This window comes from Lineus longissimus, chromosome 11 (genome assembly GCF_910592395.1).
Source record: "Lineus longissimus chromosome 11, tnLinLong1.2, whole genome shotgun sequence".
NCBI lineage: Eukaryota > Metazoa > Nemertea > Pilidiophora > Heteronemertea > Lineidae > Lineus > Lineus longissimus.
The window spans coordinates 14509967-14537853 of record NC_088318.1 but is presented as its reverse complement, the minus strand read 5'-3'; the positions used below and the strand labels follow the sequence as shown (position 1 = coordinate 14537853).

The 27887-nt window shown below is 40.9% G+C and overlaps 3 protein-coding genes across 3 annotated transcripts; 2 read left to right on the top strand and 1 right to left on the bottom strand.

The window, feature by feature from the left end:
- Positions 1 to 34: 34 nt before the first annotated feature.
- Positions 35 to 12191, top strand: LOC135495956 (5-oxoprolinase-like). The gene is made up of 30 exons (XM_064785005.1): positions 35 to 224; positions 507 to 698; positions 837 to 1072; positions 1381 to 1496; positions 1615 to 1694; positions 2226 to 2278; positions 2536 to 2648; positions 2906 to 2994; positions 3261 to 3378; positions 3495 to 3637; positions 3825 to 3947; positions 4123 to 4235; positions 4475 to 4563; positions 4887 to 4968; positions 5258 to 5395; positions 5534 to 5672; positions 5997 to 6109; positions 6398 to 6461; positions 6766 to 6903; positions 7281 to 7493; positions 7674 to 7848; positions 8062 to 8246; positions 8553 to 8687; positions 9006 to 9140; positions 9314 to 9463; positions 9713 to 9787; positions 10336 to 10418; positions 10638 to 10798; positions 11128 to 11225; positions 11489 to 12191. The coding sequence occupies exons 1-30, from the start codon at positions 57 to 59 to the stop codon at positions 11660 to 11662; spliced, it is 3891 nt and encodes a 1296-aa protein (XP_064641075.1). The 5' UTR covers positions 35 to 56; the 3' UTR covers positions 11663 to 12191.
- A 2249-nt stretch (positions 12192 to 14440) lies between these two features.
- Positions 14441 to 17417, bottom strand: LOC135495600 (ER membrane protein complex subunit 4-like). Its single transcript, XM_064784405.1, has 5 exons — positions 17316 to 17417; positions 16752 to 16878; positions 16310 to 16463; positions 15961 to 16118; positions 14441 to 15757 (listed from the first exon to the last, which is right to left on the bottom strand). The coding sequence occupies exons 1-5, from the start codon at positions 17384 to 17386 to the stop codon at positions 15722 to 15724; spliced, it is 546 nt and encodes a 181-aa protein (XP_064640475.1). The 5' UTR covers positions 17387 to 17417; the 3' UTR covers positions 14441 to 15721.
- Positions 17418 to 17681: 264 nt separating this feature from the next.
- Positions 17682 to 25409, top strand: LOC135495701 (E3 ubiquitin-protein ligase ZNRF2-like). The gene is made up of 4 exons (XM_064784557.1): positions 17682 to 18148; positions 19972 to 20067; positions 21342 to 21447; positions 21798 to 25409. Exons 1-4 carry the CDS (start codon positions 17815 to 17817, stop codon positions 21853 to 21855), a joined length of 594 nt encoding a protein of 197 aa, XP_064640627.1. The 5' UTR covers positions 17682 to 17814; the 3' UTR covers positions 21856 to 25409.
- Positions 25410 to 27887: the final 2478 nt, after the last annotated feature.

Here is a 27887-nt window from a genome sequence, read left to right as displayed (position 1 = left end):
AATAAGTACATTTATGCTGGGTCAAGGTCATTTTTGGAACAGCTGATAACAGAAGGATGGGAATGCCAAAAGGGTTCCAATTTGCGATTGACCGGGGTGGAACATTCACTGATGTGTGGGCGAAATGTCCAGATGGTAAAACAAGGGTCCTGAAATTGCTGTCAGAAGATCCTGTCAATTATTCTGATGCCCCGAGGGAAGGAATTAGGCGGATTCTCGAACAGGTTAATTTCAAAATTATACAGGGTGGTTCAAAAAAAGTCATGCCTCAGATTTTGAATTAGTGATGGGAGACAGCTCTCAGTCCTTATGTCATAATGCATGGCATTATGCACTACGAGAACCTATCACTGCTGTACCCAAGAGCAAATGATAAGGTGATCTGTTTACCTTGACCTTGTATACCCCAGGTGGGGGTTTAAGATTACAAAAAAAAACAAACTAATTGTCATTTTCTTGATTGGCGTCTGCAGGAAGTCGGCCTACCTTTGATTTTATGATTTCAGGAAACAGGCAGACCATTCCCACCATCAGATGGTGTGGACACCTCGAGCATTGGATGGATCCGGATGGGAACCACTGTTGCTACCAATGCGTTACTGGAAAGGAAGGGGGAAAAGATGGCCCTAGTCATCACCAAGGGCTTCAAAGACCTTTTACACATTGGCAACCAGGCCAGGCCAAATATATTTGATTTGGTAAATAGATACTTAACTTACAGATATTGGTTGTCTCAGCAAAAAAACCAAAAAGTTCTGTTGTCCAAATGAGGGAGTAATGCATAGTCTGGCACTGCAATTGAAAACCCTTACAACAATTTCATCCACTTTTTATAGGAGATAATCACACCAGATGTTCTCTATGAAGATGTGGTTGAAGTTGAAGAGAGAGTCATCCTTTCTCAGGAAAAATGTGAAATCAAGGAAGAAAATGCTGAACATGTCACAGGGCGGACAGGAGAAGGTGTTGAAATTTGGCAAAGAGTTGATGAAGACAAGCTGAAGGTTGACTTAAAGAGACTCCTCCAAAAAGGCATTCGTAGTATTGCAGTTGTGTTGATGCATTCGTATATGTAAGTTGAGCAGAAATAAGTTGATCAAGATAGCGAGGGGGAATGTAAGTGTGTAAACTGATGAAGGCACGCTTCTCTAAGACGTCAACAAATAATATTGTATCTCCGGATATACCATGGGGTTATAAAATTCAAAAATGTGATCTTAAAGCAATTGCGGAAGTGTGTTGAGAATAGCTGTGTGGCATGACATATTTTAAAATGTATTTTTTCAGGGTGTTGTCGCCCTCTTCTGTCAAAAAGTTTACCATAATTCACAGTTCCTACCTTGTTATGTCTAGTAATTTTGAAAATCTTCCCTCTTTTAGTTATGATGACCACGAGAAGCAGGTTGGTACCATTGCTGAACAGATGGGATTTAGCCATGTGTCCCTTTCCTCTCAGATTATGCCGATGGTCCGTATTGTCCCCAGAGGATATACAGGTAATACCAGAACACAGTAGAACCTCTCTATTAACTTTCAGTTATGTTGAGACACTCCTCTTTTGCCTCCTGAACAAATTGGCCTATTGTTCTAACGTTCACTTTGAACTTTTTTCAGCAAGTGCCGATGCATACCTGACACCCTGCATCAGGAAATATGTCAATGGTTTCTGTTCAGGCTTCAAGGAAAACCTGAAGGTATGCTTACTAAGAGTGTGGTTGTTTTTACTAGCCTTTCACTCTTGACAAGTAAATTTTTGCCTGTTGCGGGTTAAGTATCAGATGTTTAAGGCCAAGGGAACTGGACTGGAGCTTGTGGGATCAAATTTGTTCTTTAGATGACAAGTATGAAAAGTCAGGGATCTGAGTTAAGTTTCTCTTAGCGATGATTATACCCCTCACACCAGAGGGTTGATTTTTAGCAACTTTATCTAACTTAATCTGACCTTTCAGTTTATGACTATAGTCTCCCTAATAATACCGTATCTTTCTTTCTGTGACCACAGCCAGGTCTTTCATTGATTTGATTGCAATTTTGCAATACTACTTGGAATATATCCCACTCGGGGAACTCTCATCCTAAAAAAATACTGAGTTGAGCGCTTAGGGTTAATGACATGATAAGCTCTAACACATCCATTGGGAGATTTTTAAGGAAAATCTCAAGGGAATACTTCTCAAACCACAAACATTGTCAAAGTGCTTTTGTCACATTTTTATTTTATGTAGGATATCCAAGTGCTTTTCATGCAGTCCGATGGAGGCCTAACCCCTGTGGAAAAGTGAGTTGTCTATGAATCTCGTAGACCTATTGGAATCAGAAAAAATTTGCTTGTTCAAGATGTTGGATAGGTTTAGCCCTGACTTCATGATGCATGCTTATCCCCCCTGAAATCACTCAGTAACTTTAGATGTATTTATCTTTGAGGCGAATTTGGCAACTTCTAAAAGAATATTATCATCAAGACAAACTTTTGACATAAATTAAGGAGGAGGGGAAGAGCCACTTTTATATAACTATAAATACCTGTACTTATAGGTTCTACGGGTCACGTGCCATCCTTTCTGGGCCTGCTGGAGGTGTAATCGGCTATGCAATCACAACTTACGGGAAGGAAACTGAGCTGCCAGTAATTGGATTTGACATGGGTGGTGAGTTGAACAATTTTGTATCGCTTATATTTTTCATTTTGAAGTCTTTGCATGAGATATCGGCATGTCTTCCTCTACCCTCTTCCACTTCTCTGTTGGACAGCTGGGTCGTTCTTCTTGGAAGATTCACCACAAGAGGCTCCTGTTGAGTATGTGGTTGCTGTGCAGTTATGATTTTCATTGCCCTGTAAATGTTCAGTCTTCCAGTCAAACTTTTGTGCGGGAAGATTTACTATCACTGACCTCTGTTTTCGTAGGGACATCAACTGATGTGAGCCGTTATGCCGGAAACTATGAACATGTCTTTGAGACTAGCACTGCTGGTATTACGATACAGGCACCGCAGGTAGGACAAAATGTTCTTGAAAAAGATTGATATTTTTAGAAGCTGATCATGAAACCAATTCTTTGAGCCGGGATGGGTTGTATCTGATCTTCCCCTATACTTTGGCAGGACTTGATCCTCAGAATAACAGCTACCACTGTTGTTGACTCCGATCCCAGGATAACGGCGTGAATGTTTTTGGCAAGCATTGCATGAATAAAAGGCATTGAAAGTTCCAAAGGTTTAAAACTCTTAACATTCCTAATCTATGTCTCAATCTTTTCTAGCTGGATATAAATACAGTGGCGGCAGGTGGAGGATCCCGTCTCTTCTTTAGATCCGGCCTGTTTGTCGTCGGACCAGAATCTGCTGGAGCTCATCCTGGACCAGTGTGCTACAAAAAAGGTAAATTGTTTTCATAAACAAATGTTGTGTTTGTATTTGGATCTTCAGAATAACAACAGTCTGTTATGCACCATGCACTCTTCTATGTGTCTGATCAAAAATATGTCATATCGCAGGTGGGCCCCTAGCTGTGACTGATGCCAACCTCTGCCTTGGACGTCTCCTGCCGCGTTACTTCCCCACGATATTTGGACCAAATGAAGATGAGCCCCTTGACAAGGAGACCACAATGGCAGCATTCAGGAAACTTACACTTGAGGTACATGTTTGCCGATTAGTTTTTTCGTTATTGTCATGGACTAACTTGATTTGGCTTACGAATTGATGATAATTTGGGCTGCAAAAATTCATCAAATTACAGGGCACTGGTTTCGAAATTACTAACATAGTTTTACATTTCACACTTCTAAGATTTTAAAAAGTATTATTTTCACTTGTTATTTTAGGTAAACGAATTCTTGAAGAGTCAGCCTGAGAAACATGATTCTATGACCACTGAAGAGGTTGCTATGGGTTTCATCACGGTTGCTAATGAAGCCATGTGTAGACCAATCAGGGCTTTAACTCAGGTAGGTGCATAACATACGTCACCAGTGAATTTGATAGTGAGGTTGTTTATTGCTGCATTGTGACAAATGCCAGGTAACAAATGATGTAGGACTGTTTATTTCATCTCAACGAGTTAAAATGTATACCCTCTTTGCTGTGAAAGATATAAAAAAGTTAAACCTTTTCTTTTTTTAGGCGAAGGGGTACGACACATCCCGTCATGTCCTGGCTTGCTTTGGAGGAGCCGGTGGTCAGCATGCCTGTTCTATCGCCAGGAGCCTTGGCATGAAGACCGTGTTCATTCACAGGTGAGCATGTCACATGGACACACCAGATGTTTACAAAAAGAAGCCCGAAGATTTATCAAACCTTTTGGTGCTGACGGTTTGACCAAACAAAATCATTCCGAGACTTCGATGCACTGATCAAAGTTGCCATCGTCTATTGTGGCTTACCATTGGTGATAAGCTGTTATGGACCATGCGTGTTTTGAGGAAGTGATGTAACACCGCGTGCCGCTGTCATCCGCAGTTACATGTTATTTCAGGTATGCTGGTATTCTGTCCGCCTTTGGTCTTGCCTTAGCTGATGTTGTCCACGAGGCCCAGGAACCTTGCGCATGTATTTACCAAAAAGGTCAGTGGTAGGCATTGATATTGATAAATGAAGCAAGAACACAATCAAATTCAAAGGATCACTTATGACTTGCGGGATAAATAATACACTGGACCCAAGCACCCTATCAAAGCTCGGGTTTTGTGCAGTTAGCGCAGATGATTTGTAGCCATAACTAGCATTTTATAAGAGACCACCTATCGGGAAACTACAAGGAATCTGTATGAAAACATTGCAGATGCAGGAGACAGTGTATCCCAAATGACTGTCTCACTGAGTGAATGGAAAAACAAGACAATTTTCATTATTTTGTTTATTCAGGACGCATTGTTTTGTGCTTCCAGATAGCTTTGCGCACATTGATGAGCGAATAAAATATCTCAAGGATGAGTCTGTGGCAGAATTGAAGACGCAAGGTTTTGAAAGGTATTCTATTATCTGACTCTTGTTTTCACGTTCTTGAAACAGCCGTGTGTATGATGAGGTGAAGTGGTCAGCGAAGATAAGAAAGTTTTATTTGTGAAGTCCTCTCTGGTGAAAATTGCTAATGTGTTGTCATCAAAATTCGATTTACTCTGTACATGATCGTAAAAGTTGGAAGTGTTCTCCAAACAAATTTTGTTATTCTGATACCACTACATCGTTGGTCGGAGCTTTGGCATCATAACTTTTCAAAAATAACTCTTCTTCTGACAATATGATTGACACATTTCAGCTCCCAAATACAAGCAGAGGCCTTTCTGCATCTGCGTTACCAAGGAACAGACTGTGCTCTGATGTGTTCAGCTGAAGGCTACCCAGCAGACAAGAATTCCTCATCTTATGGAGACTTTGCCAAAGGTTTTACGGACAGGTAAATTTCAGAACTTGGCTCCCTTGTAATGAAAATCTTAGCCCTTCTTTGGAAATGTTGTCAACTCTTGTTTCAACTTTTAAGGGGATGGTAGAGTAATGATGTCTGTTACATCCAACGAGGTTGATTTATTTCTAGGTATAACAGGGAGTTTGGGTTCACGATGCCAGATCGCGTGGTCATCGTTGATGACATTAGAGTAAGAGGGGTTGGGAAGTCTGCCATTGATACAGAAACGCCGATACCTGATGCAACAACACCAGCCGTGAAAGAGGGGGTGAGTGAGAAGTGTCAATTTTACCATAACGCAACCAACAGGAATATTTAAAACTACCTACGTAGCCCTTTCCAAAAAACAGCATTTGTCAATCTCAAGGGTGTCCTTTGAATAGAGCGGTTCAACAGTACTGTCAAGGAGATTTTGATGTTGAGTAGTGTGATGATAGTTATCATTGTACCAGAGGTCACCAAAGAAATGGCTGTTTGAGGGACATTTTGAGGAGTTGGAGCTTTGAACACGTTTACACAGTGGAAAGGCACCCTATATAAATCTGTACATGTATGTTATGTCATGTTGTAATTGTGCTTATGTTCTCGACAGGTTACCCAGTGTTACTTTGAACAAGGTTACTGCGAGACGTCCATCTATAATCTCGAGAAATTGCTTGCTGGTCATGTCCTACCGGGTCCTGCGATCATCGTGTCCTCAAATAGGTGAGTATACTCGTTAAAATTGAGGAGGAACTACTAGAGAAGGACCTCACATGGTAGTCAGGTCAATAGTTAAGTGGGGAGGACTCTAATTGAGGTCCACACATGCTACCTAGTGTACTACATGTGTAAACCATGATGAGTGTGATTCTACCTATCTACCTGTTCTGCAGCCATACAGAAGGTTTAATTGCCTGTATTTCTGTAAAGGGGGAAGGGAGGCCATTTTATTAGCTGTCACAATGGGAAAGCCACTTAGTCATCTTGAGAGGAAGTTTATTTCTTTTTCAGCACAATTTTAGTGGAGCCTGATTGTATAGCTACTGTTACCAGAAATGGAGATATCAAAATCAAGGTAGGGAACTGCTTTTGAAAATGTGCTTCTTGGTCAAAAGCGAATACATGTACATGCCCATCACATTATTTGTACCAACTGCTCTACTCCATAACATGCCTTGCCTACACTCAATATCCTGACTGTACACGCTCTACTTGATAAATGCAAAGTTTCATTTATTATTTGAGAGGTGATGATGTGATTACCTGTTACTCAATAATTGAAAAACTATTCAGACAACCTGTGAGAAATGTTTGAAGCCGGGTGCTGATAGTTTAACTTAGAAATAGTTATTGATTGTTATCTTTGTGTGTCTGTTTAGATAGGTCAAGGCCACCATAAGAAGATCGAAGCCGAACTGGATCCAATCCATCTCTCCATCTTCTCACATCGTTTCATGAGTACGGCGGAACAAATGGGACGGGTGTTGCAGAGGACAGCCATTTCAACAAACATTAAGGTACATGATGATCAGTAGCTGTCTGTCTGTCCATAGTCTGTCCATTTCTACCAAAGTCATTATCAACTAGTCCAATGTATAACCCTTTACTTTCATTAGCTTCAAGCTTGTCCGGCATGAATCTGGCCGGTGACATCTGCAAACAAACCTCTCTTTCCTCAGTATTCTCATGTGAAGTGACATCAAATCGAGTGGCTGGATGATTGTGCCTCACCCAGTGAATCCATAACAACATTTGTAATCAAGATTCTACACAGGCAGATATACAGAAGATCAGTGTCTCTTTGCATATGGCAGAACCTCCTAGAATATTTTCCTCTTTTCAAGGACTTAACATTATTACCTCAAATATGAAATGATTATTTTCTCTATTCAAGGAAAGACTGGACTTCTCGTGTGCTTTGTTTGGCCCGGACGGAGGTCTCGTGGCCAATGCCCCCCACATTCCTGTACACCTTGGTGCTATGCAGGAGACTGTCCAATATCAAATGAGGGCCATGGCCGGTAATATTCACCGTGGCGATGTGTTGCTAAGTAACCATCCCCAAGCAGGCGGCAGCCATCTTCCTGACTTAACTGTGATAACACCAGTAAGTAGACCATGCAAGTTTCTCAGCCAAAGAAGGGCTTTCGAATGTGTCTTAAATCCTGAAAGTAAAATTAGCAGAAGTCATGGGACGTGTAGGCTCAAGGTTAGAAACTGCAGTGAATACATAAATGATCAAGAAAACACTGGAGGAGAACATTTTATATTCATGGTTGATTTGCAGGTATTTTACCAAGATATAGAGGAACCTGTCTTCTTTGTTGCGAGTCGGGGTCACCATGCTGATATAGGAGGGATCACGCCTGGGTCTATGCCACCACATTCCAAGTCCATCCATGAGGAGGGTGCTGTATTTAAGTCGTTTAAACTCGTGGAGAAGGGTGTTTTCCAAGAGCAAGGTAGGCCTGGGCGACACTTTTAAAAATTTTATGTGTAGATCCAAAAATATATAGCACATCTCATGTATTTTGATGGAACACTGTTCAAGTTATACAGTGCAGGAGTTCAAATAATGAAAAAGATGTTTGCCACACCAAGCTAGTGAAAAAATGAAGTCATGTGCTTGCCCGAGGTTGCAGCCAATTACACAGATTTATTTTATTTTTTTCAAGCTGTGATAGACAAGTTCAATGAACCTGCTAAATATCCAGGCAGTAGCGGAACCAGGAACCTACATGATAACCTCAGTGACCTCAAAGCTCAAGTTGCAGCCAACCACAAGGGGATCAAACTTGTTTGCGAGCTGATTGATGAGTACGGCTTGGATGTGGTCCAGGCTTACATGGCCCATATACAGGTATGATGGGGTCATGCATTTGAGGAGCCTCATAGCTTGGTGTAAACGCTGCTGTTTACCCCCACGCAATAGGGCCAGGCTTTACTTGCGGGGAAAACCAATCGTATTTCTGGATCAACCAGCGTGGCTTTCAAGGTCAAGGAACTAAATAATTAACTGTTGCTTCGTAATGGTCAAGTAGTTAGTCCCGTTAGTTAGAATTGTATAAATTGAAGGGTTCATGTAGTGAATTTAAAGGTGTTAACTGTAAAATGTCAACGATTTAGGAACAATTGCTGCATTTCACAATCTTCATTTTACTTTCAGGCCAACGCTGAGATAGCCGTCCGAGAGATGCTGCGGGAAATTGCCACGAAATCTGGAACGGATCAATTGTTTGCTGAGGATTTCATGGACGACGGGTCGAAGATTATGCTCAAGATAGATATCGACCATGAAAAGGTATTAATGATGTCATGTCCTTCAATCATCATTTAACTCGAGCAGTTAAAAGTTTTGTCAAACATGCAATGTCTTCCATAATAGTCATTGATCTAATAAGACACTACATGGTACCTAGGCAGGGACTAGGATCCCTTTAGGTTAAATACATGGGGATCGTAGTGCTTTCCACTTCTCCAGTCAAAGGAGAAAGCATTAAGCATATAAGCCAAATTGGTCTCTAATCAATGTGGCACACACAAGCATACACAGGACTTAACACAGAAATCTATCCCTTGCTAGTTGCTGCCCAGTTACATGATAGTCGTTATATTACAGGGTAGCGCGCTTTTCGACTTCACTGGTACTGGCTGTGAGGTGATTGGTAATTGTAACGCGCCTCGTGCCATAACCCTGTCAGCCCTGATCTATTGCCTGAGGTGCATGGTCGGACATGATGTTCCACTTAATCAGGTAAGACAATGAAAATACTTATAGTAGTCAGAAGTGATTGAGTGAGTTTGTTGTTCAGTATCTGAGCTCGAGCTGTTCGTGGGACTTCCCCTTAAACCATACCCTTGCCAACGAATCTCATTGATAAAAAAAGTCTGAAAATCTTAATACGAATGTATCTTACCACTTTTCAGGGCTGTTTGACTCCGGTCAGGGTGATCATTCCAAAGGGTAGCCTCCTCGATCCCTCAGAAACTGCAGCGGTTGTCGGTGGCAACGTATTGACATCACAGAGGATTGTTGATGTGGTCTTCAAGGCTTTTGGTGTCTGTGCGGCATCCCAGGTAAGATTTCTTCGGTTCGAATCACTCCGCGCATTGCCTAGATGGATAAGTGTAGTCTTGTCTAGTATAGTCCAGTCTTGTGTAGTATAATTCAGTCTTGTCTAGTCTTGTCTGGTGTAGTCTAGTCTTGTCTAGTCTTGCCTAGTCTAGATAGGCTATCAAGTGGTTGGCATCATCATGATCATGGCTATATGATTTAACTGCAATACATTGCCACTGCTGAGTTGCCATATATTTTCTACTTTTCAGGGTTGTATGAACAACATTACATTTGGGGACGAGTCTGTCGGATATTATGAGACAGTGGCTGGTGGATCTGGGGCGGTAAGAAGATGCCAATTTGATTGATTATATCTTGAAAATATGCGTAGAATTGCCTGAAGTTGGGCGTGTATAGTGTGTTATGTGGGCTCCTTTGTTTCAACAGAGACGTGTATAGTGTGTTATGTGGGCTCCTTTGTTTCAACAGAGACGTGTATAGTGTGTTATGTGGGCTCCTTTGTTTCAACAGAGACGTGTATAGTGTGTTATGTGGGCGCCTTTGTTTCAACAGAGACGTGTATAGTGTGTTATGTGGGCTCCTTTGTTTCAACAGAGACGTGTATAGTGTGTTATGTGGGCTCCTTTGTTTCAACAGAGACGTGTATAGTGTGTTATGTGGGCTCCTTTGTTTCAACAGAGACGTGTATAGTGTGTTATGTGGGCTCCTTTGTTTCAACAGAGACGTGTATAGTGTGTTATGTGGGCTCCTTTGTTTCTACAGAGAGGTTCTGGATAAAGCTTGGGGATTGATGTAAAACATTAAGAGGCATTGCAATTGTGCTGTATACAGCACTATAAGAACTTACACTTCAAATTATTTTGCTTTCCAGGGCCCCACTTGGGACGGTCGTAGTGGCATCCATACTCATATGACTAATACTCGAATAACAGACCCAGAGATCATTGAGAGAAGGTACTAGAGATATAACTTGCCAATCATAAGGGCGGTAGAATTGTTGAATAATGAACCCAGAATTTGTAGATTGTGATAGGCCTAATGCACATCTGGTAGCTAGGTCATTTACAAACTTGCCAAGAATAAGTGCATTTTTCGATCAAATCGTCACATTGTTATGTCTTCAAAAGAGAAATCTGACAAATTTGGTAGCTGCATTTATGTTCATTATTGCAGGTACCCTATCTTGCTGAGGCGATTTAGTCTCAACCCAGGTACTGGAGGTGCAGGGAAGTTCCGAGGAGGCGATGGCATAGTCAGGGAACTGCTTTTTAGGAAGACGCTGGAGTTATCCATACTCACAGAAAGGAGAGTGATGCAACCTTATGGCCTACAAGGTACACTAGAACCTCACTTAGCAAACACCTCTGTTAGCAGGACGCCCTACTTGAGTTTGGTCTCAAATTGGTCATTTCTGTGCAAATTGACTTGCGTAAACAGGACACATTTCTACAGCATTTTCTGTCGAAAGGGTTTCCTTAAAAGACTGATTCTACTTTACCTTTCTGTATCAGTTCCATTCAGGACTCAATTCCAGCCAAGGCCATTGAGGCCAGGGCAGTCCATGCCCTCCAAAATTTCCTTTGAACTGTCTGAAGTCTTCAGTCACATTTCCTTATAGGTTCAGTAGAGTTTTAAAGTCACAACTTTACCTCAACAATTTCAGGTGGTGGTTGTGGGATGCGAGGGCTGAACATCCTTGTTCACAGCGACGGGCGAAGTGTCAATCTTGGAGGCAAAACTTCAGTTACAGTCCGAGCTGGGGTAAGCATATAATGTCTGCAGCATTGTCAAGGCAACTGTATGTTTAGGACCGACATCTGCAGCTCGAGTTATTTCTACATTCGGCTTAAGGGTGTTGCAGGCAGCTGACTCGGTTAACTAGTGACTAAGTAATGGACAAAGTTACTCCAAGATGGAGAAGTCAAAACAAAACAGCAGATTCTCCGTTTTCCAGTCATTGATTATTCTGTCAGTCTGTTGTTGGGTAACAACTAAAAATCAAAAAGATTTTCTCATATTTTTAGGATCAATTCCAGCTCTTTACTCCTGGGGGTGGTGGCTTTGGCTGTCAAGATGACAACAGCATAGATGATCACGACGGTGGCTCCAAAAAACGTCGAACCGACCCAATATCAAGCCAGATGTACTTGCAGAAAGGGAGCGTCTATGCTTATAAACTTGCTCAGGAGTCCGCTTAAGGACAATCTGATGTCAGCGTTTAGGCAATGCAAGAAATGGACACAAATGCTTTAAGGGGGTGCTATAGGCCGGAAGCTAGGGGGTTGAATTGGTTGTCTCCAGCTGACTAATATGCAGTTAGTATGCAAGCTTTGTTGTACTGACAGATGAGATGGGAGTGACCTCAGTTGGTGACATTGGGTGATATGAATAAAGGCTAGCAAATGCTTTTACTTCAATTTTGTACAGAAAGGCCAAGTGTAAATGTACATGGAGATTTATATAAAAGCATTTACTACTCTTTATTCATATCACCCAGAGTGTCACTTTTAAATCTAACTATCCATGGCTCCCTGGCTTGTATATTTGTGGAATAGAGAAAATCACTTATTGATAGTATAATGGAAAAAAATTGTTGTGCAGCTCTATGATGTTTATTGTCAATTTTTAGAAACGGTGTCTATTTAAATTTGAATTATTAGTATGTTTGAGAATAATGGTAATGGAAAAGAGAAATTATTGAAGAAACAAACAAGAATAATGTTATTATATGATCACTTCTTGCGTAAGTCTGTCCAGCTGGTGTACCAGATAATAAGAAAACTTGACTCGCGTTTACCTCTTGAAAGTATCTACACGGACTGTACAGATCACAACCAGGTCAAAAGTGCTGTCGAAGCTAATAAGGACTGCAGTTATCACGAAGAATCAATGCAGTCTGCCCTTCTCAACTGCCGGTAATGCCTCGAATAATCATTCAGAAATACATACTGATATTTCATCAAGGACGATGGCAATTGTCCCTGTCACAATCAGTGGTCCGAGCCAGTCCAGGGCAGTGCCCAATGAAGGCATAAGACAATCAATGGTCCAATTCAGAGCCAGTCTAGGCTGAGGAAGACACTTCTGCACAGTGCAATTACATGTCTTAGATTGTCCAAGCCAGGTTTTAGTCACTGTCACAATCAATGAACTGTCCCAGACACTGATTGAGGTGGTTCCTGTCACAATCGGAGGTCTTGGATACGATCGGAGCTAAGGCATTCTCACCACTTCTGATGATACATAAGACCATCGCACTTATCTACTGCCACAATCATCTCTCTTGGACAGTGTTGATAGCCAGTCCTATATGAAGAAGGCATAGTCACATTCAACCACTTTCAGAACCATATCATGGCCGATCTCAACTGAGGAAGGCACTATCACGATCAAAGTTCCTAGCCACTGTCTGATGAAGGCATCATCACAGCCTATGGTCCCAGACAGTAAGAGCCAGATATTGGGTGTGGAAGGCAATGGTTCATATGAATAAAGTCTAGCAAATGCTTTTACTTCAATTTTGTACAGAAAGGCCTAGTGTAATTGTACATGGAGTTTTAGATAAAAGCATTTGCTAGTCTTTATTCAAATCACCCATTGTTGGAATCTAAAGCCCCAGAGGACACTGACAAGACTAGGAGTACATACTGATTTCATCAAGGCTGATAGTAATTCCGTTGAAGGCACTACTCCTAAAATCAATGGTTCTAAACACTCAGCCAGTCTTGTATAATGTTATAAAAGGGGCTATTAATTTTCTTTCTCACAATCGGTGGTCCTGGACATAAACCGAGCCAGTCCTTGACAATGGCTGATAAAGGCATTAGACAGCAAGTGGTCCTTTCTGCGGCCGCCAGGGTCATGCACGGTATGATCACTAGTCCAAGATTGTCTGAGCCAGTTCTGTCTATGGAGGCATTGTCACAATCAATGAATGGTCCGAGACACTTTCTGATTAATGCCATGATTCTTGTCACAATCAGTGGTCCTCGATATTATCAGAGCTGAGGCATCGTCTCTCCACCTCTGGATGTTGTCAAATCTAGTCCTGTCATATGGTTGAAGACACTGCTGCCACAATCGTCTCTCTTGGACACTGTTGCAGTCCTGACTGAATAAGGCACAGTCACAATAACCCCACTTTCAGAACCATGTTAGCTGCAGTAGGTGGTGTCAACCGTCAACAACTACACCCACCTGACTGCACAATGTCTATACAATGTCTCATAAAGTCACTGTCACAACCAATGGTCCTAGAGTCCTTGAGCCTGAAGTCATGTCTGATGACGGCCACGTTGATGGACATGTGCCTAAATTGTCCGAGCCAGTCCCTGGCACTGTCACAGCCAGTAGCCCGGGACACAGTCTGATGAATTGTATCGAAGACAGTCTCAACTGACGAAGGCACTGTCACAATCAATGGTGTCAGCCACTGTCTGATGAAGGCCATGTCATGGTCTATGATCCTAGACATTGAGAGCCAGTCGTAGGTGATAAAGGCATTGGCAGAGCAAATTCTGACTGGTGAAGCAGGTCACACAGTCTGTCAATGGTTTTTATATTGTGCTCATGATATTGGGTGATATGAATAAAGACTAGCAAATGCTTTTACTTCAATTTTGTACAGAAAGGCCTAGTGTAAATGTACATGGAGTTTTAGATAAAAGCATTTGCTAATCTTTATTCATATCACCCATTACTGTCACAGTCAGTGGTCCTAGATCACTGTTGGAGGAAATTCTGACTGATGAAGAAAGTCACAATCAATCATCTGGTCTTCATATTGTGCAGCAAGTTTCTTCAACTTGCAGCCACAAAGAGAATATTCCTGGAACAAGCGTATTTTAAGGTACTTGTGCACAATCAGCAATTCCATAAAAGTCACAATCACAGTCCATCCCATCCCAACTAAAGACAGGCAAAATCACTCATTCCAATAACATTTTAGAGCCAAAATGACTAAAGAACTCCCGATATCAACAGAAATATTTATTTCAATTTAAGACATAACCATAAATCTGTGAAAGAGGACATCAAGGCTGTACATAATCTACTGTCACAGACAGAATGACTGCAAGTTATAATCATTTTGCCAAAACTGTCGTCGTTCTGGAATGAAAATTCCAAAACATGACACGTTTTTTAATAATTCCAATCCAACTATTTTAGCAAAACAACAACCACTTAATAGACTGTGTCTACCAGGTAGGCCCTACTTCAATAGATAATTTACTTCACAACAGAAATAGAGAAATAGAAAGCGAACAGAAAATTGGCCGAGACCCTGAAAATATGCAAGCCCCACAGTCAGTAATGTGGCAGTTACAACGCTGATCAAAGGTGAGAAGACATCAACTAGAACTCCTTGTTGCACTGAGCTGAAGAATTTACCTTACACATACTGCCACTTGAAACAGTTCAAGATGCCAAAATTTGGTGAATTTGCTCATTTGCTCAAATTTTGTGGTTGCTGTCAAACTGGTCATGACGACTAGCAGTGACACTCCAAAATAGTGTGGATTGTCACATTTTGGGAAATTTCTAACAACCAGTTTTTTTTTCTTCAAGGCATTAAACTAAACAAGTTTAACATGTATTTTGAATATGCAATTGGGTTCCTGAGTGCAACAATGTACAAACATTTACAAAGTAGACAAGTTAGAAGAGTTTATTTTTCCTCTAACAGAAAGTAGCCATCAAAATAAATAGGTTGAAACATGAGATTATCGAAAGTTGATGCCAGCATAAAGCTGTGAAAAGTTTGAGCCAGCCTATGCATGCAAAGAATTACCGACAGGCAGTGGGGAAAAATTTGTAATCAAACTGAATACATTATTAAGGCATGCACGAGCTTTGATAATAGTACTTTTGTGTTCTGTTCAGCTATGATAACAAAAGCCCAAAAAGATGCAAGGAAAAAGCTATTGTGAATCAACTTAGGCTTCAAGAAGTTGAATGGACTGATGAATGGAAAATGCAATGTTTACATGATACTCTAGATTCATACACTTGATTGGGAACAACGTTTATATAGTGTTGGCCGTCGTCATGTCACGATAAATTGCAGCTCCGACAGTTTTACATTATAGTGATGTGATGCGACTTCTTCGGAAACGTTGTTCCCAATCAAGTGCATGAATCTATAGTCAGGTGCCCAGAGAATATTGGTCAAATTTCCAACAGTCCAAAAGTGGTAACGAAACTGATATTGATGAAGTCACTACACATGTATTTTGATGGTCCCTCTTGGTTCAGCCTCATAACAGCATGCCTCCTCCAGAATATTCCAATCTCTGAAAAATACAATGAAATGAAGAAGTTTCTAATCAAGAGTAGGCTGGACAAGGCCACATCTTGCTTGAAGCAAAATGATTTTAATGAAATGTAAGTTCTGAAAGCGCTGGTGAAAGTACAGTGATTTTCCAGCCTCATAAATGAATTGTACTACACACATCAGTTTTGATTCTAAATGTCGAAGGACCAAATGGTTACTTACTTTTTGTGGTTCCACAAACGCTAGCCAATCTGACGCATGTGTCGGTAATATTCCCATCCCATGACATTTATAAACAGCTAGCAGCACGCATAATACATTCCCAAGGAGATAAACAAATCGCTGTGCCAACTGTTGATTTCCCTCAATCATTTTAAAAGCTGAAACACAACAAAACAACCTTCATTGACAAAAGCAGGGCATGAGGCTACTTTCATGTTTTGTACAATTTTTGAGATAAGTTCAATTTGAATATCAAAACAAGAAGAATTTATTAAAATACACTCTAATCTGCTCAATGGATAGGGGTACAAGCTTCTCTCGGTGCAAATGAAAGGAAAACTTAACTTACTTTGCTGAGCACCCATCATTGCCTGGATCGGTCTGATGAACATCATGCCGACCATCATGATTGGGAAAATACCAATTGTACTGCCAGCCATCCACATGATGAACAGATTCATGGGCACCTGCTTAATTGGGCCAAGCGCTACATCCCATGACCTCTGCAAAAAGAACAGAGTCGATGCATTGGTGCCAGGTTGATAATGTTGCATGTTACATTGCACTTGGGCTAACCAATAGTTACCAGTTACCTACCCTCAAGAGTCAAGTCCAGAAACAAGTAAAACCCTTGGCAAAGAAAGTGTGAATTGGCCCCAGAAAAGGCTTAGCATTCCGGTTGTGGCAAACCATCTGTAGACTAACTCCAACTGGGGTCAAGTTCATATCTGTCCAAACTCTGTCCCATGATATAAAGACAGCTTTTTGATTTCAAGGGACTGTTCTCTTACCTTTACTAGCAAATCGGCATCAGATTCTCTGTGGCTATGTACACCTTGAACACTTGATGAATAACCGAGTGGAGCTGTCAGGTCTGTGTGCACAGGCATCAACTGTCGGTCACCTCCCCCTCGAGACCTGTGTAAGAAATAAGATTGCAAGAAAGCTTGAACGATTTAAAAGAACTTTGAAGTATTTTACTGACCCAGAGCCAGAGGATGTGGCTGTATCTCCCGCCATGCCATGGACGCCTAAGCACAGCAGTATCACCAGCAGTATTCTTCAATTTGAAAAATTTTCAACGGATTTTTCAAAACCTCTGAAAATTTCTTCAGGTTACATCCTTGTTCTAGGTCATAAGTAGAAACTGTGACTTCCTTGTCCGAAAATATGTATTAATGTAACATCCGAATATAGAACTGTAGTGCATTTTTATGCAATATTTTTTGGTTACCAACAGGTGTAATTTTCAGTTGGTGTTTATAAAATTAACAACGATCCCTGGCCTAAACTGGAGGTTACTACAGTTACAAAAGTATGTAAACTTCATTATTCAACTGGATCGTACATCTTACCTATTTGAGAAGTCGATTGCCCATTTACTTTTTCGGATATTTCGTCCAACAGGCCCCGATGACGACGCCATTTTGGCAAATTATGAATGATGCTGCGAGCTACCGAAAGGAGGGGTTTCTAGTTGGGTTTTAAGTTTCTAGCATCAATGGTCGTAGATTTCTAGCATCAAGGGTCTTAGGTCCCTAGAGGTCTTAGGTTTTAGATCTTAGGTCTTAGCTTTCTAGACATCCAAATACAGACTGACACTTTTTCGAAACACTGCATAACATTTTGCATAACATTTTGGCTTTGCGAGATCGATTAGTTTGTTCTGGGTTTATTTTGTCACATGGCCTGACGTCACATGACGTAAACATAGTCAGAAAATGGCGAACTGATCACACATTTTCACAAAAGATGCCTTGAAAAAAATCGGAATATTGGCCAAGTCTTTGCAAAATCGTACGTCCCCAGGACCTTGGGATACGTAGACGATATCACTGATTTAACATACTGACTATGGGAGCTAGAAATAGCACAAGTACTCGACCTCGTAGTTTTTCGAGTAGTGACGATGGTAGTGCAAGTGGAGCACTGGGTTTGAGTGCTGGGATGGCCATGGCAGGCTACCTTGGGGGCCCCAGCTCCAGCAATGGTGCTGCCAGGGCTAGGGCTAGTAGTATTCCTGGGTTTGGGCCGGGAAGGCACGGACATGGTGTTAGTATACCGACATCTAATGGGGGAGCCCATGGGGCAGGTTCCCCGGACTCTGATTCCAGCCCCGATGAGGGCCCGTTTCGTGGATTTATGCAAGCAAGTTCTTTGCCTCCTCTTGGTGGGCTGTTGATTCACGGTGAGTATAAGCAGAAGGATAAACATCTTGTTTAATGTGACATTACGTTGAATTCTAACTATTTATAATGCTTTCATTTTCAGGTGTTTATATTTAGAAAATTGTGTCTCTTAGACTTTGACCTTGTCCTTGGTCTTAGACTTTGAGTTTAACCAGGTTTAACGACCAGTCAGTCATGATCAGTCTAGTCTAGTCGGAGGAAGCCGTTGAGAGCAACAACCAATCAGCAGCTGTCAAAATGAACTGGTTTGGTGGTGTCATAGGGGAAACTGATAGTGCGCACTGACCACCCCCCCCCCCCCCCAATATTTGTGGCAAATAATATAGACCCCATTTTTGCATTATGTCACCAAATGATAATATACATGACATAGACGTGCCTGTTTTTTAAAAAAGTCTCTGTATCATGAATGGATAATGACCTGTCCTGAACACCATGTGGCATTTTTGCATAGTCATGTTTACAAAACAAACCTGTAAATGTAGGTCACGTATTATTATATTTATTTTATATAAGAGGAACTGCATAGAACATTAGTTAACACCGCTAGCTACCTCTCCAATGGGCAAAGTTGGACCCCCGGATATTCCGAGTTCACATTCACAGTTTTGTTTGATAAAAGGACACTTTGCTCAAGAGATGTCCACAATGAAGAGGTTCAATGGTAAACATCATGTACATGAGTGTCACATCCTTGGCCAAATGCCCCAACATCTTTTCCCCAATGACAAATTCTCATCCCAGTTTTATTCAGTATTTAAAATAATCCCGTCATTTTCCAGAACCGGGCTCAGGGGACAGATTGTCCAGGGATGATCTGTCGCAGTAACTTGTAATCATCCTCAAATCAATATGATATAGACTAAATGAGTCTCTTTCATACATGTAGGCATATCACGTAAGCCAAATTATCACTATCGGAGTGTTATACAAGAACAAAACTAAATGGGTACACTCCAGTACTTTTTATGTCATCTTTTCAAGGCCAGTGTGTTTACCTGTATTACTGAGTGCACCTGTCCTCCTCTGGTGTGGTAGTTACCTCAATGTGCCTGCTTGGAAAAATTCTTGCTCAGACACAAAAATTGTCCTAAGACACTGTAAACGGAAGTGTCTCAGTCACAATTTTACCTTTTTATGTGAGGAGACTGAGCCTACCCTGGTGCACCGTCATGCGGGCCCTCTAAAATTATGTGCTCTGTTTGTAGTGACAGTGTACCCTCAGTTGAATTAGCGTTATGATGTAAAATTGGGAATAATATTATGCAAACAATGCATGGAATACATCTGTGGTCATACATATATTTCTACGAATACTCCAACAGCATTCGAAGTACAATATAAGCCCAGAAGCCCAGCAGCATCAAGGGCCTGTAACTGCCCTGCACATATGGATAGTTCCATCTGCAATTTCCATGTTCAACACTTGGATTTAAAGTTAGATTTTATGTTGGCCGTATCATAGTGATTTATTTGGCAGCAGATTGTCAGCAAATGGGAAACTTTTTGGACATTTTTGACTCTAATCAAGATCCGCCAGTTATTCGAACTGTTGGTGAGTTTATAAGTGAATGACTTGAAATGGAGGGACATACTTACTGTTATTCATTTGCAACATTGTTATTGAAGTAGATGATGTTGTAGAGATGGAGGTCTGGCTTGTGTATCAAGGAGCAAGTGCATTATCAAATGGTCTCATCTTCCCTTCCGATCTACTGCTGCCTGATGTCATGACCTCTCCTTCAATTTGCACCTTGAATACCACGGTACATGTACATCATAACTTATTTGATCACATGAATCTCTTTCTTTGTCGTTTCAGGTATAAAATGTCCAGTGTGTTCGAAATATGTCCCACCCGATGATATCGAGTGTCATCTAGTTATGTGCCTCACCAAACCTAGAATCACTTACAACGGTATGTGACACCAGGGATTGACACTAGCGGAGGTGACAGTGGTAATGCCAGCGCTGCCCTCCTGTTTTGCCCGATTGCCGCCAATTTCATAATTGAGAAAAGGCAAAAGTGACCTGCCTCCCGTAGTTCTACATGTGCTGTCTCATACACTGTCCAGTAGTCATTACTCGCATTAGCATAAATCACTTTGAAACAAGAGCATAAACCTTGTTTTTACTGCATTTCCCACATTGGAATGCCCAGCCTTGCTAAGAACTTTACAGATGCCAGCTATTTGCCTTGGTGACCATGTTATGACGGCACATTTTGCCACTTTTTGTGTTGGTTTTAGTGTCTGTGTAATCAAATATCTTAGTGGTGTGCCCTTTAATGTTTTTGCATGTCACCCAGCACCAAATTGTGTGCAAACAGCGATATTTTTCCAATATTTCATTTCTATTTGTGATCGTGCCACCTCATCCAGCTTGTCAAGAACTGTTGGAGCACATGGGTGTCCAGTTCCCATGAATACTAGTCTACCTGCAGCAGATGCCTGCTGCTAATTACCCAACCTGTTCAATAAATATGTAAATATGTTGGCTGTGTGCTGTGTATTACTCTATAATAGACTGTGAAAATGAATCAATGGACCCACGAAGGGTGGCTTAATCAATCTCGTATGCCTGTGGCAGTTGCAATTATTTGTTGGAGATAACTACTAAGTCTGCCTTAAAGGCCCCTGTACTCTAATGAAAAATGTAGAGACTCCTAAAAAATTAAGTAAAATTTTAAAAATTCGCTAAACCTGGCCAGTAGCAGGAGCACCGAGAGCATTTTGTGTCTCCTGTATAAACAAACATTAATTTCAAAACACTCGGTGACCCAGAAACCACCTAAAGTGGCCAGTTATTTACAGTACAGTGTGAAAATTCCTCACTACCAGCCACCCTGTTCAAGTCCACTTACAGTAAACCTAAGCCATTTCAAATTGTATTAGGTGTATTGATTTCTTTGAACATATGTTACTCGCCCTGGTACATGGCGTTTTGGTCTCTGAAAAATCCGCTTTGTCAAGCATCATTACGAATAACACAAGCATAAAATATATATTTTCTTCCAAAACACATGGTCATTGCATAAAAGGTTCACACATCGCTGTGCTTTTGTCATGTTACTTTATGTATTCTACAACGGGCGTTCCAATACATTTATCAACTTACACTCATTTTAAGGTATCACTCTATTGAACTTTAATTAAACAATGATTTAGATGTTTTTTTTGTTCTTGATTCCAGAGGACATATTGCAAGAAGACAAAGGGGAATGTGTAATATGTTTAGATGATCTAGTACAAGGAGACACAATTGCCAGACTACCCTGTTTATGCATATATCACAAGAGGTAAGCAAAAAAAAACTCTTCAAAATATTGAAGCAGAAATCACTCGACCTACATTTTTGCACCTGGGGATGGCCATGAGATTGAGCCTTCATTTGACATAACTATGACCAAAAACTTTATACTTTGAATTAATAGCTTTTTGCTATAATCCTAGCCAAAATAACCACCAGGCTTGATAGCAGTAGTTCTGTAGAAAGATTCTTATGATATTGGTCCCAAATTAAAATCAGTTTCATTCCTCTCATAAATGTACAGACTTGTTTTTACTGGTACATCATGTACATTTGACAATGTTAATGCCCTCCATGACTAACTTCACCAGATATCTCAAGCCTTTCCTTCTCTTTTAGTTGTATAGACGCTTGGTTTGAACGAAATCGATCCTGCCCTGAGCATCCTCAAGAATGACGCTGCTCACATTGCGGAAAACGTTGAGGACTTGCTTTTCCTTCCGGCCTCGCCAAAGAACATTGATTTCTGCTACCCTGGAGATTAACGAGGGAAAATGAGATTTATACAAATTATGGACGATCGGGCTTCCTCGAGCTTAATCTTTGTGTGTTTGGAATCTGTCAGGGGGCGTTACTTGTCAGTGTGGCAGCACCAGGTCGGTTGTAATAGCAGAAAAACAACAACCTGGGTGAAACAACTAGGGCAAAACTCATCACGTCTCATGTTTTTCCTGTGCGTCATTGTGACATAATTTGCTGGCTCTGTTAGCGCTTACCGCCTGACTTCATATACGTCATCAGCAGTTAGCATTAGCGTCACGATATTCGCACAGTGCTCTTTATCACTGTCGTAATGACACCTGGCAGATTCCTCGAAACGGCACATTTGATCAAGGTCGAGACATATGACGGCACAATTGAATCCAATTCAAACTGTGCGACAAGCAAGTGTGCCATGTCAAATGTAACGATGGAAGCTGAGCTTTTTGACTTGTGATGCTGTGCTCAACTAGTAGGGCTCAACCTGTCTCCAGACTAAGTTGAATCATGGAGAAGACTCTCTTCAAATGACTGGATATTAAGGGTCATTGGGGCACTTCAAGAATAAATAAAGACTCGTCTTTATTCATTCATTCATGATTGCATACAGTATTAAAGGCAGTATGGACAAAATTCGGATGAATTTCTATTCTAGTCATTCAAATTCAAGAACTTTTATCTCACTTTCCTGGCTTGATGGAATAATTGGGCTTAAATTTGTGGGGGTCGCAAAGGTCAAGGTTAAAGTGAAGAGCTGTATGAGTAGCTTCCTGTTACCCAGAATGCCTCTGGAGACCAATTAATGACACTTAAAACCTGTCCTCATGACCAGTTTATTTTTAGGTATCGCCGAAGTTGGTTTGACAACATCTTTGACCGAGTTGAGTTTTCTTTTCACGTGACATGATGTACATGTATGTTTGCCTCACCTGGTTACGTCATGAATAATGAGCATGTTCATTGTTGGATTCAGATGTGACCCATGAAGGTGACAAGAGAACACCTCTGAAGTTGCGGTTGTTCATTCTTCTATTCAGATTCGCATGTTAGAAATGCCAAGCATGACATGTGACAAGTCAACTTCGAATGTAAAACTAAGCCTTACAAGTCGGGAAGGACAGACAGTCCTGTGCAGATCTCTTGAAAAAATCGTCGACATTTTTGTGATAGCAGATTAAAAGTCGAGTCAACCTTGATATTTGATGAGAAAGATTTATTAAATTTACTATAAATTGCTGGGCTGATTTGCCTGTATTGGCAGAATCTGTGTAAATATTCATGTATAATTCATGCCTGGTTTGCTTTAGTCCAATTTTTTACATAGATTTTTGACAGCAAAACATAAAAGGGGCATTTGAGAATATTTTGGACAACAAACAATTTGGAATGATTTGGAAATTTGGTCAATTTTTGAATTCACGTGTTTGTTTTTAGTGCTTGTCTGAAATTAAAATAGCTGATACATTTGCAGAAATTTTCATGCTATAAATGTTAGGATTTGCCACTCTTTGTGAAAATTATGAAGTGTTTTGTGTCTTTAAAAGACTTTTGCAGTTTGTAGTAATTGTCCATGGTTGTTTCGCCAAGGCATCTTGATAATCAGCCTATAGTCAGGACAAATACTGTGCAATTTCCCAAAGTATTCTCGAATGTCCCTAATGCACCTTGGTGCAGATTGCTACATGTGCACTCATGTACTTCATGAGGGATTCAGTCCATCGTATTTTGAATTGTAAATATAATTTATCAAGTTATGGGGAGAATTCACAGCAATTTTATAATGTTATCAGTTGGTCAGGGATACTGGTCTGGCAGTAGTGGCAAGCCAGTGGTCTCTCATTCTGAAGTTCTCACATGTATGGTGATTGGGCTATTTCTTCACATTTTTACACATATATAGAAATATGTTTGTATGCCAGAAACATATTTTGCATTTTAGACCAAGAAATATGTGTTCCTGATGATGTTAGGCATGTTAAGGATGATATTCACCAAGAAAACACTAATATAGGTCAATTGAAAGCATTTGATAACCCTCACTAATCGGTCTTCAAGACAACTCATGTATAAGAAAAATAATAATTGTGAGACCACGATGGATGAAATTTGGCATGTCAAGTCACTTGTTATTGCTTCTATCATTATTGCTGAATCTGTGACCCAGATGTACATTGTGTGAAATTTCGTCATTTCATTGCATCTGTGTGTGATGATGATGTCTTTTTCAGATGAAGTACATTTATACTAAATTGTAGGCACTGGAAATGTGTTCAGAAATGAACGACCAGAAGGACTTTACGGCATAGACACTTTGTGGCTTATTTGTTTCAATAATGAATGGTTTGATACGTGGGCCATTTAGATATTTAAGATATTTTGTTATATGTGTAGAGGCAAGAGGGTTGGTCCATTCTAAAGTATATGTATGTGTACGCCATAATGAGTTTCTCAGACCGATAAAAGGAGCGACGGATGTTAGCCGTTGAAAAATTCCAAAATAACAGTAGTTTGCCATTGATTAGCATGAAATTATGAAGTATAGAGAAATTTTCTTAATCATGTTTTACACTAATGAAATATTTTTTTATAGAAATGAAAAAGAAGATTTCCAAATGATTGGATCACCTTCAGTTTTATCTGTGATTATATTTACTTCCTTTTGTCCAAATGTAAAATATTTTCGCCGCAAAATTGTTTCATTTGTTGTGTTTTGGTGATGTTTTTGTGTTTTACATGATCACATGTTTGTGAAATAACAACTGTTTGTCCTAAACCGTAATGCAGACAAGTTACATTTATTACAGTGACGTGCAATAATAATTGCTGAGATGAACTTGTCCAGAGGTAAAATTGCTCGTCACCGTGATCTGAAATATTTATATAAGTTACCAGGATGGAGGGCTTTTATTGTGGGCACCCCATTCACTAGATAAATTTTGTGTTTAGAATTATCTTGCCTTCTACTTCACTGTACTGTAAGCTGTCACTCTGCGTGATTTCATCAAAACATCAATGCACACGACATGATGGGGTCAGTTTAAGTGTTCTCAACTGGAATACACTGGAATGAGGAAGCACTTTGAAAAATGGAAAAGCCCTGAATGAAACACGACTAATGTCATCTTGATTTTAGTCCCAACATTGTCTTTCTAATTCAATTTATTTGTAGTTATCAGGGCACCTAATAATATTAAGGTGTCCAGCATTTTACAGTCCCAATGGTGTTCCTTCTGTACCTTCAAGTGTACGTGTAGGTTACCTGTCTTGAACAACCTGTCTCTGTTCTTACTGATTTGGAATTACGGTACTGAAATAGTCATGGTCTTGTGAAACTTTTTTAAAATGTGAAGACCTCGTTATCTTGTATATAGATGCATTCTACGGCCTTACTGTAGTGTAAATGTGGCTAAAAAGCTGTGATGTGTACATTTTGAATGACACAATAAAGTGCTAGTAATCAAAGATTATGAAGTATGTAGTATGTGTTCTTTGTGTGACTTTTGTCGAGTGTCTTTTCAAGGCAGTATGTGTCACATCCTTGTCTTCAGATCGTCTTATGTGGCAGTTTCATCTTTCCACTGGAACATCTATATCGAATGCTGACAATTATCCCCAATTTTGAGATTAATCAACCTGTTGTATATCTATGGATAACCTCTGGTCCAAGCACTAGAATAATCTTTCCAGTAAGGTGTGTCACAACCAGTTGAAATGACGCCATGACAGTCCTCTTGCAGATTGTGATTCTGCGATTGTCCTTGTTGTGACTCAGTCCTGGTAAAAACAGGGAGCGAACTCCAGCAGTCTTAGACCAGTACTTCTATGCATGGGACATGGTCCTAACCATGGCACATGTGGTAGGGGTAGTTCTCTTGCTGACTGTCCTTGTTGTGACTTAGTCTCGATCCTACACTCACTGTCACAGCCTTTTGAACAACACCAGGGAATAACTAGGTGTCTTGGACCTGTCCTTCCCTGTATGCGACATTGTCATAATCATGGCACATGAGTTGGCAGAAGTTCTCTTGTTGATTGTCCTTGTAGTGACTTAGTCTTGGGAGAAATGAGGACTGAGCTCCAGTGGCAGTAAACAACAAAACATACAGGGTGTCTCTTGCGACAGCACAGGTGAACATGAGAATAGGTTTGACAAATGGACCTGCATTTCCGTGTGCCTTTTTGACAACCCCAAGGGGATAACTAGTTAAAAAAACGGACAGTCATGATAAAAAGGCATCTCTGTGTGTGTGACAGTATCACAGCGGTGAACAAGAGGACAATCTTGATGAATAGACCTGCATGTCTGCGAGTATAGTTCACTCTCACAGCCATGTGGACAACATCTCGGAATTGACAAATAGACTACAGATATGCACTTTTGTGCATGGGACTGTCACAACCATGAAGACATCACAAGGGAATTACCCGTTGAACACAAAGACAGTCTTAGTCAGTATGGATCACACATTTGGTCATGAGGACAATCTTGATGAATAGACCTGCACTTCAGTATATGGGACAGAGTCACAGCCTTGTGGGGTGCGCAGTGCCCACTGAATATCCAATTGAACACAAGGACAGTCTTGGTGAACTGGTGTTTACTGCTTTGAGAGAGATCATTTCAAGACACCAGTCCTGCAACAATTGTCACATTAACCAGGTGAATGTGAGGACAGGCTGGATGAATAACATACCTTCACATGTATGTATAGGTCACTGTCACAACCATGAGGACAACACCAGGGAATAATCAGTTGAAGACAAGGACAATCATTGTCCCAATGGTGAGCATGAGGACAGTCTTGATGAATAGACTTCCACTTCTAAGTATGGGACACTGTCATAACCATGTGGACATCACCAGGGAATAACCAGTCGAATACAAGGACAGTCATGGTCCCAACAGTGGTCAACACAGGTGAGTGTGAGGAGGGCTTGTTGAATAGACCTGCCCTTCTGTGAAGAGACACTGTCACAGCCATTTGGGCAATACCAGGGAGGTGAATGCGAGGACAGCCTTGGTGAATAGACCTGGACCTCTGTTTATAGTGTTAGGAAGAGTTCTCTTGTTGAGTGTCCTTCGTGTGACTTTCGTGTGACCTGCACTTCTGTGTATGAGACATTGTCACAGCCTTGTAGACAGTACCCAGTGAAGAACTAGTTGACCACACATGGACTGTCTAGATGAATAACCCTGTACTTGTGATTGGTACCCTGTCAGAGCCTTTTGGAGAACACCAGGGAATAATAAGGTGAATGCGAGGACAGGCTAAGGACTAGACCTGCATTTTTATCTGCATATTGGATACTGTCACAGCCATGTGGACTATACCAGGGATGATATAGGTGAATGCGAGGACAGTCTTCAGGAACAGACCTCCATTTATTTCTGTGTATAGGACACTGTCACAACCATGGAGACAACACTAGGGAATAACCAGTTGAACAGAAGGACAGTCTTTATCCCAACAGTGCAGATAACACAGGTGAGCATGAGGACAGTCTAATGAATAGACCTGGACTTCTGTCTATGGGACGTAGTGACAGTCTTGTGGATAACACCAATGAACAACTAACTAATGCGAGGACGTATTGATCAATCCCCCTGCACTTCTGTGTATGAGACACTCTCATAGCCTTGTGGACAACAGCAGGAAAAAACTAGGTGAATGCAAGGATCTTAGTGCTTCTGTGTATGGGACATGGTCTTAACCATGGGGCGTGCGGTTGGAGGAGTTCTCTTGTTGAATGTCCTTCTTTTGACTTAGTCTTCGACCTGCACATCTGTGTATGAGGTATTGCCACAGCCTTGTGGACAGTACCCAGTAAATGAGTATTTGAGCACAAAGACAGTCTTGGTCCCAACAGTATGGAACAACACATGTGGACGTGAGGACAGAGTTGATGAATATGCCTGCATTTCTGTGTATGTGACACTGTCACAGCCTT